The 18,471-nt window shown below is 37.8% G+C and overlaps 1 protein-coding gene and 1 long non-coding RNA gene across 4 annotated transcripts in view; one reads left to right on the top strand and one right to left on the bottom strand.

Moving 5' to 3' along the window:
- The window catches only part of LOC134733177 (uncharacterized), a 594,472-nt gene extending 591,701 nt beyond the window's left edge, over positions 1-2,771 (top strand). Inside the window, exon 19 of the long non-coding RNA XR_010116696.1 lies at positions 427-2,771. This is a non-coding gene — a long non-coding RNA (uncharacterized lncRNA). The remainder of the gene's footprint in view (positions 1-426) is intronic.
- FGF12 (fibroblast growth factor 12) overlaps positions 1-18,471 on the bottom strand; it is a 603,658-nt gene that overhangs the window by 33,649 nt on the left and 551,538 nt on the right. For all 3 annotated transcript variants that reach the window (XM_063621980.1, XM_063621979.1, XM_063621978.1), the window contains one exon: positions 724-922. In XM_063621980.1, the coding sequence (XP_063478050.1) occupies positions 724-922 (199 nt within the window). The remainder of the gene's footprint in view (positions 1-723; positions 923-18,471) is intronic.

Here is an 18,471-nt window from a genome sequence, read left to right on the forward strand (position 1 = left end):
TCTTGGCTGAATTCAGGAAATGTGGTTACCCAAATGATATACTGTCATCCTCATTAAGGAACTTCTGAGGGAACATAGCCTAGCTGCCAAAAATCGGTTTCCTCAGAAAAAAAAAAAAGTTTACTTTAATGGTAAGTTTGAAATAAATGAACAGAGTATTAAATGATTATGAGAGGAAAGGTTATAGCTCACCTAAGAAGGATACAATGCAATACGGTAAATATAAAAGTATCAGTTGTTTTTCAAGGGTGTATCTTGAGAAATTAAATTATTAGGTTTAAAAAAGGAGGAAATTACATACTAGATAGTAACTACCACACCTTTTCTACTTTCAAAATTTTTCCAGCTTGTATAGTCAGGCATTTTTTTTAAGTGCCAAGTATTTGTAATAGAATTTTCCTTTTTTTTTTTTTTTTTTTTTTATAGGAAGAGATTCCCAGCTACTATGGACACTGAGGCAGGAGAATTGCTTGAATCCGGGAGGAGGTGGCAGTGAGCCAAGATTGCGCCATTCCAGCGTGGGCGACAGAGCAAGACTCCGTCTCAAAAGAAAAAAAAAAAAGAAAAGGAAGAGATACTATTGTGTTTTCTGAATGTTTGTTTTGAATCTTTCTTCTGATCTGTTGCATTCCAGGCAAACTCTCTGGAGCAAAAGGGCAAGGAGCAGAATTGATGTCAACACACAGATAAGGGTCCAACAAAGACAGTCAGTTGGTTTCATACCTTCAATAGGTTTCGGTACAAAATGTGATGAGGGCTTGGTTTTCTTCACTCTGTTCCCCTTCATAATTTGACCTTCTTTATTGAGTCCCAGAAACCAAGCTCGGCCTGATTCTTGCTGGCGGTACAGTGTGGAAGAATAGATCACATAGTAATTTTCAAACACAGATTCCTTGAATTTGCATTCTGGAGTGAAAACATCCTGTAGAAAAAAAAAAAAAAAAGACACAAAAAAGAGAAATGATTTAAAGGTGAATCAGCAAATGCTTAAATCCAATAAGCTTGAAATCCATGTCCTCTGTTAAGAACAAATGAAAGGCAATGACACATAGTTTCTGTTAGCCTTTGGTTATAAAGATTCATCATGCAAAATAAAAAAACGTGATTTCCTTTCTAGCCGACCTTTAGCCCAGAGATAATAACTTGCTCAGGCTTGAAGCTAGGTAAAAATCATTCACGACTGTGGCCAAGTCTGCGCTCTGATCCTAGCAATATGTTTTGTAAACTAAAGTGATTGGCCATTCCTCATTTACTCACCCTTAACATGTAAATAAGGAACTAAAATTTATCCTGGAAATCAAAATCAAATATAACCGCAGCAAACACAGGCACACAAGTTGCTTTTGAAGAGGCTATTCTGTATATACAAAAATGTATTACATAGCCACAGCCTGGTCAGGAAAATCACCAATTTTCCTAATGTCGGTAACTTCCTCTTTAATTTCGTTAAAACATTTTTTTTCCTTAGTAATCAAAATCTCAGGTAAAAAGCCCAGGAATAATAGGAAAAAATTACTATTATATTGAAGAAAATTACTAATAGTATTAGTAATTCCTATTACTATTGACCTCAGTGAAACACAGAATGAGAGTTTTAGTCTCAGAAGAAACTGTAAGATCCGATACTTCAACATTTGGTAAGTGAGAAAACCAAAAGGTTATATGATTAATTCAAATATCCATTTAAAAAACTACTGAGCCAGAGCTCACATTTATTGCTTCACAATCACAGCCTCTCAGGCTCACCTTTTCTGCCTGAGTCTTGTTTAGTGACTTATCATGAGATTTTAAAATCAATACAATAAAATCATATCCTAATATGTCACATGAACAAAATGTATTTTGTGGAAGGAAGAAATTTCTCCCCTTCTGAGATCAGCAGAAGAAAAACAAATGCCATTGCATCTTCTTCAGCTGCAATTAATTAAGAGTCCTACATGTCCCACATATTCACCATAGTCACCATCTTCCTCTCCATGAACTGGAAGAATTTCAACGTGAGACCACCATGATTTAATGCAAGCAAACCTGGAATTAAGTTATTAATGAATACAGGAATATTAATGAATATAGGTTGGTTGAAACCATGTCCTTGTAGGTGATACTCCCATGCTAATCTCCTTATTTGTAAGAGTGCTCTGTCTCTCTCTCCTCTTTCTCTCTCTCTCTCTCTCCTTTTTTTTCTTTTTGTAAGAGGTGGGGTCTTGCTATGTTGCGCAGGCTGGCCTCAAACTCCTGGGCCCAGAAGATCCTCCCACATCAGCCTCCCAAGTAGCTGGAACTACAGGTGTGTACCACAGCACCCAGCTTGTTTTTGAATAGTTCTAGCATTATAGACTAAGAAAAATGAGACTAAGAGAACTGGAGTAGGCTGGGGTGTGGTAGCTTACCTCTGTAATGCCAGCACTTCGGGAGGTTGAGTTAGGCAGATCATTTGAGGTCAGGAGTTCGAGACCAGCCTGGCCAACGTGGTGAAATCCCATCTCTACTAAAAATGCAAAAATTAGCCGGGTGTGGTGGCGGATGCCTGTATTCCCAGCTACTCGGGAGGCTGAGGTGGGAGGATGACTTGAACTGGGGAGGTGGATGTTGCAGTGAGCAGAGATTACACCCCACACTCCAGCTTGGGTGACAGAGTGAAATCGAATCTCAACCCCCCCTCAAAAAAAAAAGTCCAAGAAAACACCCCCCAAAGAAAATTGGAGTATAAAGGTGGTTGTAGATAGTAAGATAATAAGAATAGCAATAAATTAATATTATGTTTATATTAATACTGAAATATGATTTCTTAGAGTACTTTGAGTTTTAAGTAAATGAACTACTAGCTTAAGAATCAAAGAAACAAATGACCATGAGATACTACTTCACATCCACTATAAAGGCTATAATTTAAAAATGGACATTATAAAGTGTCTAGGAGGATGTGGAAAAACTGTAACTCACATACATTGCTGGTGGAAATGTAAAATGATGCAGAAGCTGTGGAAAATAGGTTGGCAGTGCCTCAAAAGGTTAAACATACAGTTCCCACACAATCCAAAAATTCGACTTCTAGGTATAGTTCTAAGATTAATGAAAACATATGTCCACACAAAAACTTGTGCACAAACGTTCATAGTGACATCATTCATAATGTGGAAACAACTCAAACATCTATCAAGTGATGAATGGATAAATACAGTATGATAGTTCTACAGAATGCAACTGTAATACCATTCAATTATAAAAAAGAATGAAATGCTGATTTATGTGGCAACAAGATGAACCTCATACACATTATGTTAAGTGCAAGGAGCCAGACATAAAAGGCCACATGTATGATTCCATTTATATGAGATGTCCAGAATAAGCAAATCCAGAGATAGTAAGTAGAGTAGTAAGTATCAAGGGTTGGGGAAGGAGGTGAGATGGATAAGGGTGGGGTGACTGTTTTGTTGGAGGGATGAAATATTCTAGGATTAGATACTGGCGATGTTTGCAAAACTTCCAGAATGTACCAAAAACCACTAAAGCATGCATACATTTTTAAAATGCCAATTACATGGCATTCCATTGATATCTCAATGAAAAAGAATCAATCAGATAAGGTGATTAAAGAAAGTGAGGGAAGGAATGAAACTATTGCACATTCCTTGCCTGGCAGCAAAGGGCTACATGATAACCCATGTGAAGGAAAACCGGCTCTTCGAATGCCTTGTCTCAATATTGCCAGGATAGAGTTTAATCATTGCCAAGTATATGGATAAAAGTAATTCAGATTCAATTTAGATGATAATATTAAGTTCTGGTTTTCTTCTAGGACTAATAAAGTATTATTAAAATGCTTAAATTTAGGTATGGATTTTAGTTCATTTTCTCTTAAAAACAAACTAAAGTAATCCCAAAGCTTTTTATTTTTTTTTTTCTAGATCTAGCCCAATACTAACAAACATAGTATTAAACCTAGATGCTATGCTAAGGAACTCTGGAAAGTTCAAGCAATACATTCGATGTATAAGATTTCAGACTTTATAAAGAAGTTAGGGAATAAATAATTCCTTTTTTGTGTAAGTACATATCGTCATATATGTAGATAGTGATAAAACCTTCTTTCTTATGAATGTACATCACAGAAACATGTAAATTTGAAAATAGATATAAAGCTGCTTAGTGATAGTGCAATTTGGCACCTTTATTTAACAAGGTAACTAAAGCTCATGATAGTGAAATAATTGTCCCCAGTGTCATAGGAAGTTAGTGGCAGATCCAGACCCTGTGTTGAACAACGGGCTCCTCGCTGCTGGTTCGGTACTTCTTCCAGTGCCACACATTGCTTTCCTACTGCATACGCAATCCTGCTTTTGATGCCAAGCTTGATTTGAGCAAGCCTTAGTCATTATTATAGAAACCGTATCAGTGATGTATAATTACTACATTGTCATTTATACATGAGAAAAACAACACTCTCATTTAATAAATAATGACTCTCAGGTTTCTGTTTCATACTTGTTTAAAATTCCCTCTCGGAACAGTAAAAGTCAGAAATACTGTACAGGAGCTGGAGTCCTGGGGTCCCGAGCCAGGAACAGCATTAGACAGGAACTGGGCTTTGAACAATTGACAAATGGGGGATTTCTTACACAGCATCCAGGTCCTAATCAGCAATGAAAAGCCAAGTGGAGTTTTCCATTCAGTATAATTCCAACAGGGCTATGCGGAGTCAGAATCTGAAAATGAGGCAGCTATTAATACCCGACCAGGGCAAGACATTTCCGGCTGGAAACATGGCAGGAGTTTGCTGCAGGCACTTGTGTGGACACAGGCAGGCTCCCCTATAAACTGGACGGGAAAATCTTAATGGCACTGAACCGGCTTGGACAGTCATTCTAAGTAGAACCTTTACAATTTATGTGCAGTTTCAATTTCAATATGGAGTTGGGCATCAAAGAATTTACACTGTATTTGCTATTATGCCTCTTTTTTTTTTGTAATAAGAAATCAGAGCCCTACACATGTAGTAAAAAAAAAAAAAAAAATCAGGGTTTTCCTTCTGGCTTCACACGTATTAGCTGTGGATTTTAGGTAAGTGATTACAGCTCTCTAAATGTCACATTTTCAACTGTAAATTGAGTTGTTTTAAGGAAAATCATGCATATGGACACATGTTTTAAATGTTTGAATTTAACAACCTCCAACTCATCATTATCCAGTTTTCACATAGCAGGAAAAATACAATGAATCCTGTAACAAGGCACTCAATTCTGCCTTTGTCACATGTTTATATCCCCTCCAACATCCGACCTTGTGCCATAAGAGTAGTTAAGGCAGGTTACAAATATATAAACACTTTAAAAATAATCTAAAGCTTTTGGCAAAGACTTAGACAATCACATATATTCAGAAGGGGGTTCTGTGGTTATAAAATGTGTGTTCAGATTGACAAAAAATCTAATGTATAACGGAAACAGGCAGGCTTGGGGTCAAAAGTGATAAAATCCTTGGCCACCTTGATCCAGTGCATATAATAGAAAGCAGAGTAAATAATCAGTGTAAGAGTTTCTTTTGTAAGACTAACCAGTAGTCATGTTGCATCTCATGAGTGTTTCTTCTTCCTATAGTCTTGAGCCCTCAGTTCAATGTAGGCATCAGAGAAAACTTACAGAACTCTGTTGAAATAGAAACAACCCCATGTTCTCTTCTATGTCATGTGTGTAGATATGTGAAATGATAGGTCTATTTTTCACAATTATTACTTTAAAACCTGCCCATTCTTCAACTTCCACTCACTTTGATTTCAGCGGAAAATGAATATTTTGATGGTGTTCCAAAATTATTTTTGAATGCTCCCTCTGTTAGCAGCATTTGCAGAACTGAGTTTTTATTCTATCATGGTATAAGCCAATATTTGACAAATCCTTTTTCACATAACAAATACCTGTCCACCTTATCCTTGCCTCAAAAGTTAAAATCTCCAACTCATTTTAATTCAGATGATGAATGAATGCTGGAACCCTACGTAAGCCCAACATGATCACTCAGGACCCCCTTCTAGTCTCTCCTTATCTCATGGAATTCCAACCTACTCTCCCTAGAATGCTCCCTGACCCCAACTTCATAGTTTCATACTCTACCTTGCTTCCTCTCTAACACTGAATTTCTTCCTGTTTCTTCTCCCTGCACTTAGACAACTGTCTACACAGTTTCTGGCTTCTTAGGGTCTGCCACTGCCCGGGAAAAGTCCTTTCCTCTCTAGTCAGCCTCTAACTGTGTCAGCTCTGGCCTTTCCCACCACCCCATCTGAATGGAATTCCCCTTAAGATGTAAACATCTTAAGGCGTGGGCAAGGACTTCATGTCTAAAACACCAAAAGCAATGGCAACAAAAGCCAAAATTGACAAATGGGATCTAATTAAACTAAAGAGCTTCTGCACAGCAAAAGAAACTACCATCAGAGGGAACACGCAACCTACAGAATGGGAGAAAATTTTTGCAACCTACTCATCTGACAAAGGGCTAATATCCAGAATCTACAATGAACTCAAACATATTTACAAGAAAAAAACAACCCCATCAAAAAGTGGGCAAAGGACATGAACAGACACTTCTCAAAAGAAGACATTTATGCAGCCAAAAAACACATGAAGAAATGCTCATCATCACTGGCCATCAGAGAAATGCAAATCAAAACCACAGTGAGATACCATCTCACACCAGTTAGAATGGCCATCATTGAAAAATCAGGAAACAACAGGTGCTGGAGAGGATGTGGAGAAATAGGAACACTTTTACACTGTTGGTGGGACTGTAAACTAGTTCAACCATTGTGGAAGTCAGTGTGGCGATTCCTCAGGAATCTAGAACTAGAAATACCATTTGACCCAGCCATCCCATTACTGGGTATATACCCAAAGGACTATAAATCATGCTGCTATAAAGACACATGCACACGTATGTTTATTGCGGCACTATTCACAATAGCAAAGAGTTGGAACCAACCCAAATGTCCAACAACGATAGACTGGATTAAGAAAATGTGGCACATATACACCATGGAATACCATGCAGCCATAAAAAAGGATGAGTTCATATCCTTTGCAGGGAAATGGATGAAACTGGAAAACATCATTCTCAGTAAACTATCGCAAGGACAAAAAACCAAACACCGCATGTTCTCACTCATAGGTGGGAATTGAACAATGAGAACTCATGGACACAGGAAGGGGAACATCACACTCCGGGGACTGTTGTAGGGTTGGGGGAGGGGGGAGGGACAGCATTAGGAGATATACCTAATGCTAAATGACGAGTTAATGGGTGCAGGAAATCAACATGGCACATGGATATATATGTAACAAACCTGCACATTGTGCACATGTACCCTAAAACCTAAAGTATAATAATAAAAAAAAAAGACGTAAACATCATGAAGGATAAATAGACAGAAATTTAGAGATTTTAGTGAATATATGGATAAAATGCTGTATCTTTTCAGGTTTGACTCCCACTGTCAACATTGTTTTCATCATACGCTAATTTCTTGCAATGCCCCCACTTCCTAACCCTCAAGCTGTACTTTGCTCAAGCCATTCTCTCTATTTCTCTATCAAATAGGACCATAACAGATGCTCTTTCAAGTCTCTTTTGGCTACAGCAAACTTTCCTTCCTTTAGCTTCTCATAGTATTTGATATTTCTTTTAGTATTTAATGTGTTCTGTCTTGAATCACGATGGTTTTTCTTGCTCCTGTAGCAGACAATGTGAGCTTTGGTTCATAGGGACATAATCCTCTTCAATGCTTTTTATGAAGCCAAGCAATTCAGCACCCAGTTTATTCTTGTTTAAATAAATGTAGCAATAATTTAAGTCAAGGAAACAGCAAAGGCTATGTGATGAGACAGAACTGATTGACAGTACTGATTCAGTCCCTTTACCTGTATAAACTTGGACATGCTATTTAATTTTGTTAAAATCTCTTTTTCTATTACATTAAACTGGGAGCAATAATTCTCACATTAAAAATGTGTTGAAGATTAAGTAAAATGACAAAAATTACTTCCCAAAATCTTTGTCCTTGTTTCAATATCAAGTTTTTCCTACATAATTAGCTAACAGATGATGTATGGTAAGTTTAATAACAAATAACCATTCATTTATAGGTTGCAAGCAAATTTTGTTCAAGATGTAAATATAACATTGTGGATCACATAACTTATTCAAGAAAAAATATTTTCCATTCTGTCTCCAACTAACACATTCCCCTTATTTTCTATTCCAGGCCGTTATATTATACAACGCCCATGCTTACATGTTTGATTTACTAATAATGTTCGTAAAACTGCGTAAGTTAAAAGTAACCACTTACAAGGTCCTACAGAATAATTATATCAAGACGTCAAATGAACAGAATAGAAAAACAGAATTGTCCAGGACACATGGAGAAATAAATAGTAAGTATCTTCTGGAAAATCATTTGGATTATCTAAATTTCTGATTTGTCGTTCACTGACAATTTTCTCACTGACCCTTAGCACGCCAGTTAACCTCTCAACTTCCTCCACTGTACACTGAAGATACGTTTACTATACAGACTCAGAGCATTGTAATGATCAAATTATTTAACAGATATGAAAGCTCTTTGATAACTACAAAGGCCTATAAAATTATTTGAGATTATTTCTTTTCACAGACAACTTTGATATTGTAACTTTAAAGGCTTCTACATTTTAGTATGACACCTGCTCAGAATAAATTTCTTGAAAGGTAAAGAATGTTATGTGATTCACTGAGAACCGCTTTTACTCCTGTGAGCTTTACTTGCCAAATGCATGCTTTCCAACTCAAGTAGGAATACAGTACTTAGTAGCACTGTATAGTTAATATAATTACACGACACCGTAACCATAATTCATCTTCACTCTGCTCTTTGCGGATCCCTGTTTCCTCCTCACTGCTCTGGCTGAGATAACCCTGGGTGAATGTACAGTCAATGAGTGAACGCTCATTGTACTCAGCCACTCATCTCCTTGCTGTTGCTGAAACACAATAAGCATGTCCCATTTCAAATCCTTCATAATCAATATTCCTTGTTCTTGAAAATGTCTTCAGTAACATATTAATATGGTTTGATCTCTTATTTCATTCAGGTTACTGCTTAAATGTAACTACCTCAGAGAAAGCTCCCTTGACTACCTTATATAATTTAGCACTTCAGCCACCTTCTAACCCTTTACCTTGCTTTTGTTTTCCTTCATAACTTGACCCTTTCTGGCATTATAACACATATTAATTTGTTTAAGCTTCTTGAGAGTAGCCACCATGATTGCTATATTCTCTTTGTATTCCCAGTGGTTCTGGGAATTAACCAAAAAATTGACTCCAACAAAATAATTTGGTGAAAATACATCATAAAATCTGAATTTTTTATTCCTGTATATCTCTCAGTTGTGATCAAATGGGAAAGGCCTCTTTCTTAAGCTCTCTGTTTCTCTAAATGTAAAAAAGAAATGCCAAATTATGCAATCTCAAATGTCGCTTTTGTCTTACTTTATAGCTATATTATTCATATGAAATACATAATGTATTAAAATTAAAGAGCCTATATAAAATGTTGTTTCTTCAAAAATAGAGCTTTCCTACCAAAGAAATGGTGGTAATATATTATTATTTAATAAGCAAAGAAAAGGTAATCAGAGAAATAGACTTTGCTATTGTATTACTAATTATGACTAATGATTCTCCATATTGGTATGTAGAAATTATTGAATTTTCAAGCATATGCCAGATAAAAAAAAAGGGCCTCTGATTTTGGTCCACGTAAAACCCCAAATCTAAACTTTTTTTTTTTTTTCCCAGAGGGAGTCTCGCTCTGTCACCCAGGCTGGAGTGCAGTGGCGTGATCTCGGCTCACTGCAACCTGCACTTCCCTGGTTCAAGCAATTCCCCTGCCTCAGCCTCCTGAGTAGCTGAGATTACAGGTGCATGCTACCATGCCCTAATTTTTTTGTATTTTTAGTAGAGACGGGGTTTCACCCTGTTGGCCAGACTGGTCTCTAACTCCTGACCTCAGGCAATCCATCCACCTTGGCCTCCCAAAGTGCTGGGATTACAGGCATAAGCCACTGCGCCAGGCCTAAACTCTTTTTAATGTATATAACCACCTTCTCTGTTTGCTGTGCAACCTTGTGGATTCAGTTTTGTATAAGAAAGAAAGGAATCAAAAACAACTGGGGAATCTTCCAACACAATTTACATCCAACAACTCCAGAGACAGTCTCTTGGGTTATTCTCACTGGATATTTGGCTGTGAAGCTTCTGATTTGCTAACTTCATTAATGGCCTTTAGATGGAGAGAACTTGAAAATCCTTGCTATAATAGCTGCTACTTTGTTAACCCTGTTGTCAGACATAATGATATTAAATCAAGCAAGAGAACTATTGTTTTACATCCTGACAAGAGGCAAAGAAAATGCCAAATTACATTATCTCAAATGAATTTTTTTGAAAAAAAAATTGGGATTGCTTTGACTAGAACAAGTCTAATTTTATAACAACAAAAAAAAAAACAACTCTGCAGATACGGAAACCTTTGTCTATACACTTTTGAAATAATTTTTACTGGAAAACTACTGAGCTGATTCCTCTAAAAATAAAGGTTCTTTGTTAACACATTCTTTGCAACATCTGAAAAGGAAACAAGGTAAATTTATACCAACATAAAATAATGCAACCTGTGATGTACTGGAAATGTAATGTTGCAGGTAGATAGACACAAATATTCAAACCTTTGATTTTTGACTTTGAGCAAGTTACTTAATTTCTCTGAAACTCACATCTGTAAGTTAAGGTTACTTATATCATCACTGTAAGGTTGATTTTTTTTTTTTTTGAGACAGTCTTGCTCTGTTGCTCAGGCTGGAGTGCAGTGGCACAATCTCTGCTCACTGCAACCTCCGCCTCCCGGGTTCGAGTGATTCTCATGCCTCAGCCTCCCAAGTAGCTTGGATTACAGGTGTGTGCCACCACATCGGCTAATTTTTATACTTTTAGTAGAGACAAGGTTTCACTATATTGTCCAGGTTGGTCTCGAACTCCTGACCTCAAGGGATCTGCCTGCTTTGGCCTCCCAGAGTGCTGGGAATACAACTATGAGCCATTGCATCCAGCCAGGTTGTGATTATTAGACTAGACAATGAAGGTGTGTCAAGCATGTAGTACCTGACTTATTACTCACTCTCCTTACTCCTGGTTACAATTTCAGGGGATAACTGATATCACAAATGAGAATGCAGTAGCCTGAGCAGCAGGCAGAGAAAAGTCACTGTACTTGTGGATCCACATAACGTGTCATGAAGATCTCTTACCTGTGACAGGTTAATTAAGATTATCTTGCTTAAGGCTCAACTTGGCCATCTATATATAGAGAACACAGAGCTATCAGGTCACTTTTCTTTCTCTGGTAGAGAAATTTGGTGCCATCAATTGGAGATAAGTGATGTGATAATTTCAGGTTCTTATCACCTCCTAATGAGGCATTATACCACAATACCATTGGACTCAGCCTCTAGCCAGAAGACTGTAAGTATAGAAGTGAGGTGGGAGAAAGCCAGTGGGTGAGGGGTATATTATATTACAATTCACTGTTATCATCAAAATAATTTCCAGGAGCTTCAATGTTCTAGAGACGACATATCTAGAGCAGATATTGGAGGGGCAGCACAATTCTCCACTGAAAATGGCTTTGGTTCTTACCAAGTGAGCATGTGCACAGTACATAACCATGTGTCCCACTATGATTGAACAGGAAAGTCATGGCAAGATATGTGCTTCTAGTGCCTCAGCCTCTGTCTTCGTTTCCGGGGATAAGGATGAAAGTGGGGATGTTGTCAAATGTACATATTTCAATTTAAACATTCTTCTGCTTTTTGGAAAGTCACATTTCATACACTAAAGGGCACGAGAAATTATCAACTAAGGCTAAAAAATGTATTTTTTACATGAGATTTCCTAATTTTCAAAACTTCTGTGTCAACTCCCATGAAGTCAAACTAACTGATATCAAACTTAACTTCCCAATGTAAGCAATTATAAAACTGGACAATGTATATGAGGTAGCAGTTTCCGGGCACTTGTCAGCTGGAACTGTGGCTGTTTGATCTTTGAGAGAAGGCAGATACACAGGAGGTAAGCACCATGTATTTGCTTGGCTCTGTGTTGGTTTTCTTGCTTTCTTCAAGGGGCACTTTCCAACTCTGAAGTGGGAAGGTAAAGCTGAAGGACAGCACTGTGGTTTTGTGAAGCTGAGGAGGCAGAAACTGTAGTTCGAGATTGCTAAGGTGACTTGAATTTGTGGAGCAAGGTGCCAGTGACAAAGGGCTGGATGGAATGAGGGGCAGGAGACTGTACGGAGATCTCCTGCAGATCCTGGGTTTACACAGAGAAAAGCACATGCTCAGGGTGAGACTCTTCAAGGCCCAGCATAGAATGGCTGCTCCAGGATTGAGAGCTGAATGGAGATGGCTGCGGCTGTGCAGGGCTAGGATATATCAACTTCCAAGCAAGTCAGAAAGCAGGGGCCTCACTAAGCAAAGAGGGCATTCAATGAAGACCTCAGAAAGGCCACAGGTTCAAGTTAATGACCACACCCTAAGTAAGCACGTCCTCATGCCCCAGATTAAAGACAGAACCAAAATAGTCAAGACAAGACCGATATACACACACACACACACACACACACACACACAGCGTGACAAGATCAAGAGGATTTATTAGTTATTAATCCAAATGCCAGAACAAAACACACACCCGTATTAGCAGATAATGTAATACTCTACAATGTTTTGTATAAATGTCTAAGATACAGTATCACAAAACATGGATGCAAGCAGCACAGTGTAACTCATGGTCAATTACGCAGATAGTAGAAAAGATCACAAGGTGGCCTAGATGTTAAAATTAAGAGAAGTATTTTTTTTTTTTTTGACACAGGGTTTCACTCCTGTTGCCCAGACTGGAGTGCAGTAGCAGGATCACTGTTCGCTGCAAACTCCACTGCCCCAGCTCAAGCAATTCTCCTGCCTCAGCCTCCCGAGTAGCTGGGACTACAGGCATGCACCACCACACCCTACCAATTTTTGTATTTTTAGTAGAGACAGGGTTTTGCTGTGTTTCCCAGGCTGGTTTTGAACTCCTGGGATCAACTGATCTACCTGCCTCAGCCTCCCAAAGTGCTGGGATTACAGACATGAGCCACCATGCTCAGCCAACAGACAAGAATTTTAAAACAGCCACTATAAATATGTTCTAGGGAAAACATATCTCAATGAAAAAAAAGAACATAATGAACAAACAATAAATATCAGCAGAAAAAAATATAAATGATTTTTAAAACCCAATAAAAATGTAAGAACTGAAAGGAACCATATTTGAGGGAAAATATTACTGGATATAATTAATGATAGGCTGGATACTGGCACACATAAACAACTAGGTATTTGCATGTATTATGCACGATTGGAAAATGTCTTGAAGCTTACATAAGCTGGTAATAGTTGGCTCCTGGTAAGGGGTTTGGTGGGCTAGGGAGCAGAGATATAAGAAATAGACTTTTTTTTTCTACGTGTATTATTATTTCAAGTAATGAACTTAAGGGAAAAACTCTGGGTCAAGTACAATTAATGTACTAGTTAAATGTAGACTACAGACCTCCAATTACTAATAGAGTTTTATTTCAAATCTCATAAAACATAGATTCTGAAGTGCAAATTTACTTACCCAGTCTCACAAAACAAAGATGACTATAAGGATATACCATAAGTTTTCCTAATCCCATATAAAAGAAGGACCCTTTCCTCTAAAAATTACTGAAGGAAGAAAATCAATGAAGAACCCATTAAATAGGCAATCTCAAAATGGACTCGTTGAGTGAAAGAGGGAATGAGAATAAATATGTTTCCTTACCCCATCGTCTATGTCCTGCTTAGACCACCAGAACTACCTTGGACCTCAGTACAAGGGATATATATTACGGCAAACAAACTCATCATTCTTTGAACTCTACTTGCTTCATTTTTCAGTATTTTCATGATTTGGATCAATCCCAACATCCAGGGGGCTCTGAAATTCCTCCTCCATCACTACCTAATTTTCTAATCAAAGCTGGAATGAAGGATGTAGGCTCTCCAGAAGATGATGACATTTCACCTGCGAATATGCAGTAAAGGGGTTTTATTGGGGGTCTTATGTCCCTGTAGGCATGACATAAAATTATGCCTACGGCCATGGAGAAGAAACAACTCCAGAATCTGTTTGTGTTACTTGTTTGCTCATGGGGTTTAAATTATACATTCATCTAAACATAGACTTCCTGCAGGTGATCACAATGCTCAGTGACTGAAACATTTCTCAGTGAGGGGCGACTATCATGGTCAATGAAGGAGAAACGTGGACTGGGATGCAGCACGTGGTGCAGTATTGCTGAGATACTGATGTGAGTACAGCAGACACCCCAAATCCTTTTTATGGATCTGGAGAGCATGTAAGATTTTTTTTTTTTTAAGAAAAGCAAAGAAGCCCCAACAACATGAAGATACCCAGCAGTGAGTAGGCTGAGATCTGACATCATATCCTTAGCAGAGCTAGAAACGCACATCTCACAGGTGTTTTCTGCGCAGGCTCAATCAAGCCTGCATGGACTGTCACTCCAGCCACGTTCATTTTAACAGCCTAAAGAGTAATCTGCTAGAAAAACAGTTCTGATGGCACTGAAAAGCCGGAGCTGTGTTTTTGAAAAAAATCTTTGCTGCAATGCTTCTTGCCGTGATGGCGTGTCCTCAGAATGAGAATGCAAAGTAAACACCTGCACCACCAAAGAAGAATGAAGAGAGGCCTGGTTCACTTTATGCTTTATTTCTAAAGTTTCAGGAATATCATTTACCTGTATCATGTTTTTGATATACTACCATTTGGATAAAGAGACACAAGTACACTTGTTTAATTTCATAAAAGGTACTAAAAAGAAAGTTCATAAGCTCTGTCCTTTTCATAGAATCCTTGAAATCTAGGATTGCAGATACGCAGTTTGACTCTTCACTTTGCAGATGAAAAAAGCAAGGCTGAGCAGGGGGAGGAATTAACCCGATCAAGACCATGGAGCTAAATAACAGGAGAATAAGGATTAGAACCCGGTCTCCAGTCCAGGGGTCTGCCCTCTCTTTGCCACAGTGGGTGCTTTGCTTATGATTTATGTGCTTTCATAGATTAAGAATGACTAGCTAAAACAGACTTTTATAATCCAGGCATGGTGGCTCACGCCTGTAATGCCAGCACTTTGTGAGGTCGAGGTGGGCAGATCACTTAACCCCAGGAGTTTGAGACCAGCCTGGGCAACATGACAAAACCGTGTCTCTACAAAAACATACAAAAATTACCCAGGCATGGTGACAGGTGCCTGTAGTTGCAGCTACTCAGGAGACTGTGGTGGGAGGATAGCTTGGGCTTGGGAGGCAGAGGTTACAGTAAGCCAAGATTTTGCCACTGTATGCCAGCCTGAGCAACAGAGACCCTGCCCCCCAAAAATAAAATAAAATAGGCTTTTACTTTAATTCAGCATATTTTCCATTAATCAAATGACTGACCAATGTGCTTCAGTTGATATAATAGTTGTTTTCACTTTGCTTACCTATTAGAGTGAATTCTCTGCTTTTAGACATTTTGGCTGCAGGTAGGAAGTAATTTGCTCTTGATTCCATAAAGCAGACATTAGTAATATAAGACGTGGCAAAGGGCAAAAAAGGGTGATTCTTTTTATATGAACAGGATAAAACCAGAGTAAGCTTGACCAATGGTCTTAATTAGAGATGGTGAATGGAGAAAATATTGTATTTTTCAAAGTAGAATTGCCATTTGTGGGCAAAGGGAACAATGGGTGAAAGGTCAGGGGAAGGCCAATCCAACTCTGAAACTCAATAGCCGTACTCCTACCTAATGATCCTATTAATGCACATTTTGAATTCAATTCATTTGTGATTCAGAACTTATGATTTGATCCTAAAGTAATTTTCTCTAGGAAACTGAAAGTTGGCAAGTATCTTCCTCAAAGCATCTTTGCAGACCCTACAAAAATGGTAGACAAATGAAATCGTTCTCCAAACATGTGTTTTATCTACTGATTTTCCCATTTACAGTGTTGTATTACAAATCCATAAAAAGAAGAATTCAGATATATGTGGATAATTTACATTCTCTATCTTTACCATCAGATTGCTAAATCACCTCATATATGTGCATCCATCTCATTAGGGTACTTGATATATATATATCTTATCACTTCTCCCAGATTTCATTACAATTTATAGTTACTTCATTTGTTGTTACTACTGCTGTGCTTTCACATGTGGCAAGTCCTCCCAGCTATATCTGCAAATCCAAATCTCTCCTGCTCTTAAAGGTCTAGTTCAAATTCAACTCCCTTCACAAAATCGCCTCTGATCCTGTCATCTGAAAATTATCTTTCTCTTCTGACTCCCGTCATAGCTATTTATCTGTGGCTGTCTTAACATAAGGATCACTTTGTATCACATATCATGTGTATTTGCAATGATGACCTTACTATATAGAACTTACTTGAGACCCCGACCTCTGTCTTATTTCTCACTGAAATAAGATACTTGCACAGTAGCTGGCATCTGACCCCTAGTAGTTCCTCCATAACTGTTTGTAAATGAGTTAATGAATGGAGGAGTCTACCCTTTCCATGTCGGGAGTAGTTTGACGAAATAGCCCTTATAATGGCTTATGAAGCCTATTACAGATAGCTTCCAGCACTAGACTTTCTACAAATCAACATAGCTAACAAAATTCAGAACTTAACAGTTTACATTTTCTTTTTTCATGAAATTTTTTTTAATTGAAAGGTAAAAGTTATAGCTAATAGGCCTGGCATGGTGGCTCACGCCTGTAATGCCAGCAATGTGGGAGGTCTAGGCTGGTGGATCACGGAGTCAGGAGTTCAAGACCAGCCTGGCCAACATGGTGAAACCCCATCTCTACTAAAAATACAAAAATTAGCCAGGCATGGTGGCGGGTGCCTATAATCCCAGCTACTCGGGAGGCTGAGGCAGAGAAATGCTTGAACCCAGGAGGCGGAGGTTGCAATGAGCCAAGATCGCGCCACTGCACTCCAGCCTGGGCAACAAAGCAAGGCTCCGTCTACAAAAAAAAAAAAAAAAAGTTACAGCTAATAATTAATGGATCAGTAGTCTAAAAAATAACCATTTAATTTTTCAGAAAATATTCACTCATTGGTGAAAAAGAGAAAAAAACATTTAAAAAATATAAACTGAAGCATACAATCTCAAGAAGCCTACAATATGAGAGAATAAACACAGGTGTGATTCAACCTCCTCTTCATATTCTATGTTAGTTTACAAAAGATAGTGATTTTATGTTGAGTGTAAGAGATACCATTTTTTTTTTCTTGAACTGAGAACCAATTGTGTAGAAATTCAAATACATGTTAACTTGATAAATGTCATTAACATGTATGAACCAAAGCAAACAGATGGTATTCTGGGACTTGGAGAATATAAGGAAAATGCTAATACTTCTTTTCTGATGTTAATACTTTGAGAATTACATGTGAATCATTTAAGAGTAAATCCATTGTTTTGATACATTCTAAAATGTCAGGGTTCCTGTTCAGTTCATGACTACATGGTGCTACCGTCTTGCAAAAAGCCTTAGACAAATGCTGTTTGATAAATACTTAGTGACATGTACATGATTTATTCTTATATATGTGGTTCTGCACATATTAAGCCTACTAGAAAGAAGGCTATCGACTTCCTTTTTATAGACTCATTCTATTAAAGTTATTTTTCGGGAATATCAAATGAATAAACAATTTCTTCTTCAGATCATCAACTACAAAAACCATCAGTTCATTTTCTCTTAAATGTGTGTGTGTGTGTGTGTGTGTGTGTGTGTGTACTGCTGCTTTATTTGAAAGGAAAATAATTTTGATTCATTTCCTGTTTTGATTTTCATGCTCTGCTGAAAAAAAATAAAATAAAGAACTGGGTTGGCAGTTTCAAGAACAATTGAAAAATCTATTGTTTAGTATGAGTCATGTCTCCTCTGGACCTTAATTTCTTTTATCTGCCTAAACTTCAGTTTTGAAGTTTGAGGTTCAATTGTTGATAAGCAGTTAGTATTTGATTTTGGTTCCCCCTGAAATGTACCAACACACTCAAACACAGTCTGCTCTTTTCAGATATTTTGCAGCTTGGCATTTGTAATTCTTTTCTCCTCAGTAGAAATCTGTATTAGTACAGATGAAGCTGAAAGGAAGCTTGGAATTCTTCTCATCGGAATTTCATCATTTTATAAAAGGAAGCCAACCTCAATACTGTTTCTGTTCTCTTAACTTGAAGCCAAGTAGCAGAGGGGTCACAGCATCTCATCAATTTAGCTTGTATTCAACATCAATAGAATCTG

This window comes from Symphalangus syndactylus, chromosome 17, assembly GCF_028878055.3.
Source record: "Symphalangus syndactylus isolate Jambi chromosome 17, NHGRI_mSymSyn1-v2.1_pri, whole genome shotgun sequence".
In the NCBI taxonomy this organism is placed as follows: domain Eukaryota; kingdom Metazoa; phylum Chordata; class Mammalia; order Primates; family Hylobatidae; genus Symphalangus; species Symphalangus syndactylus.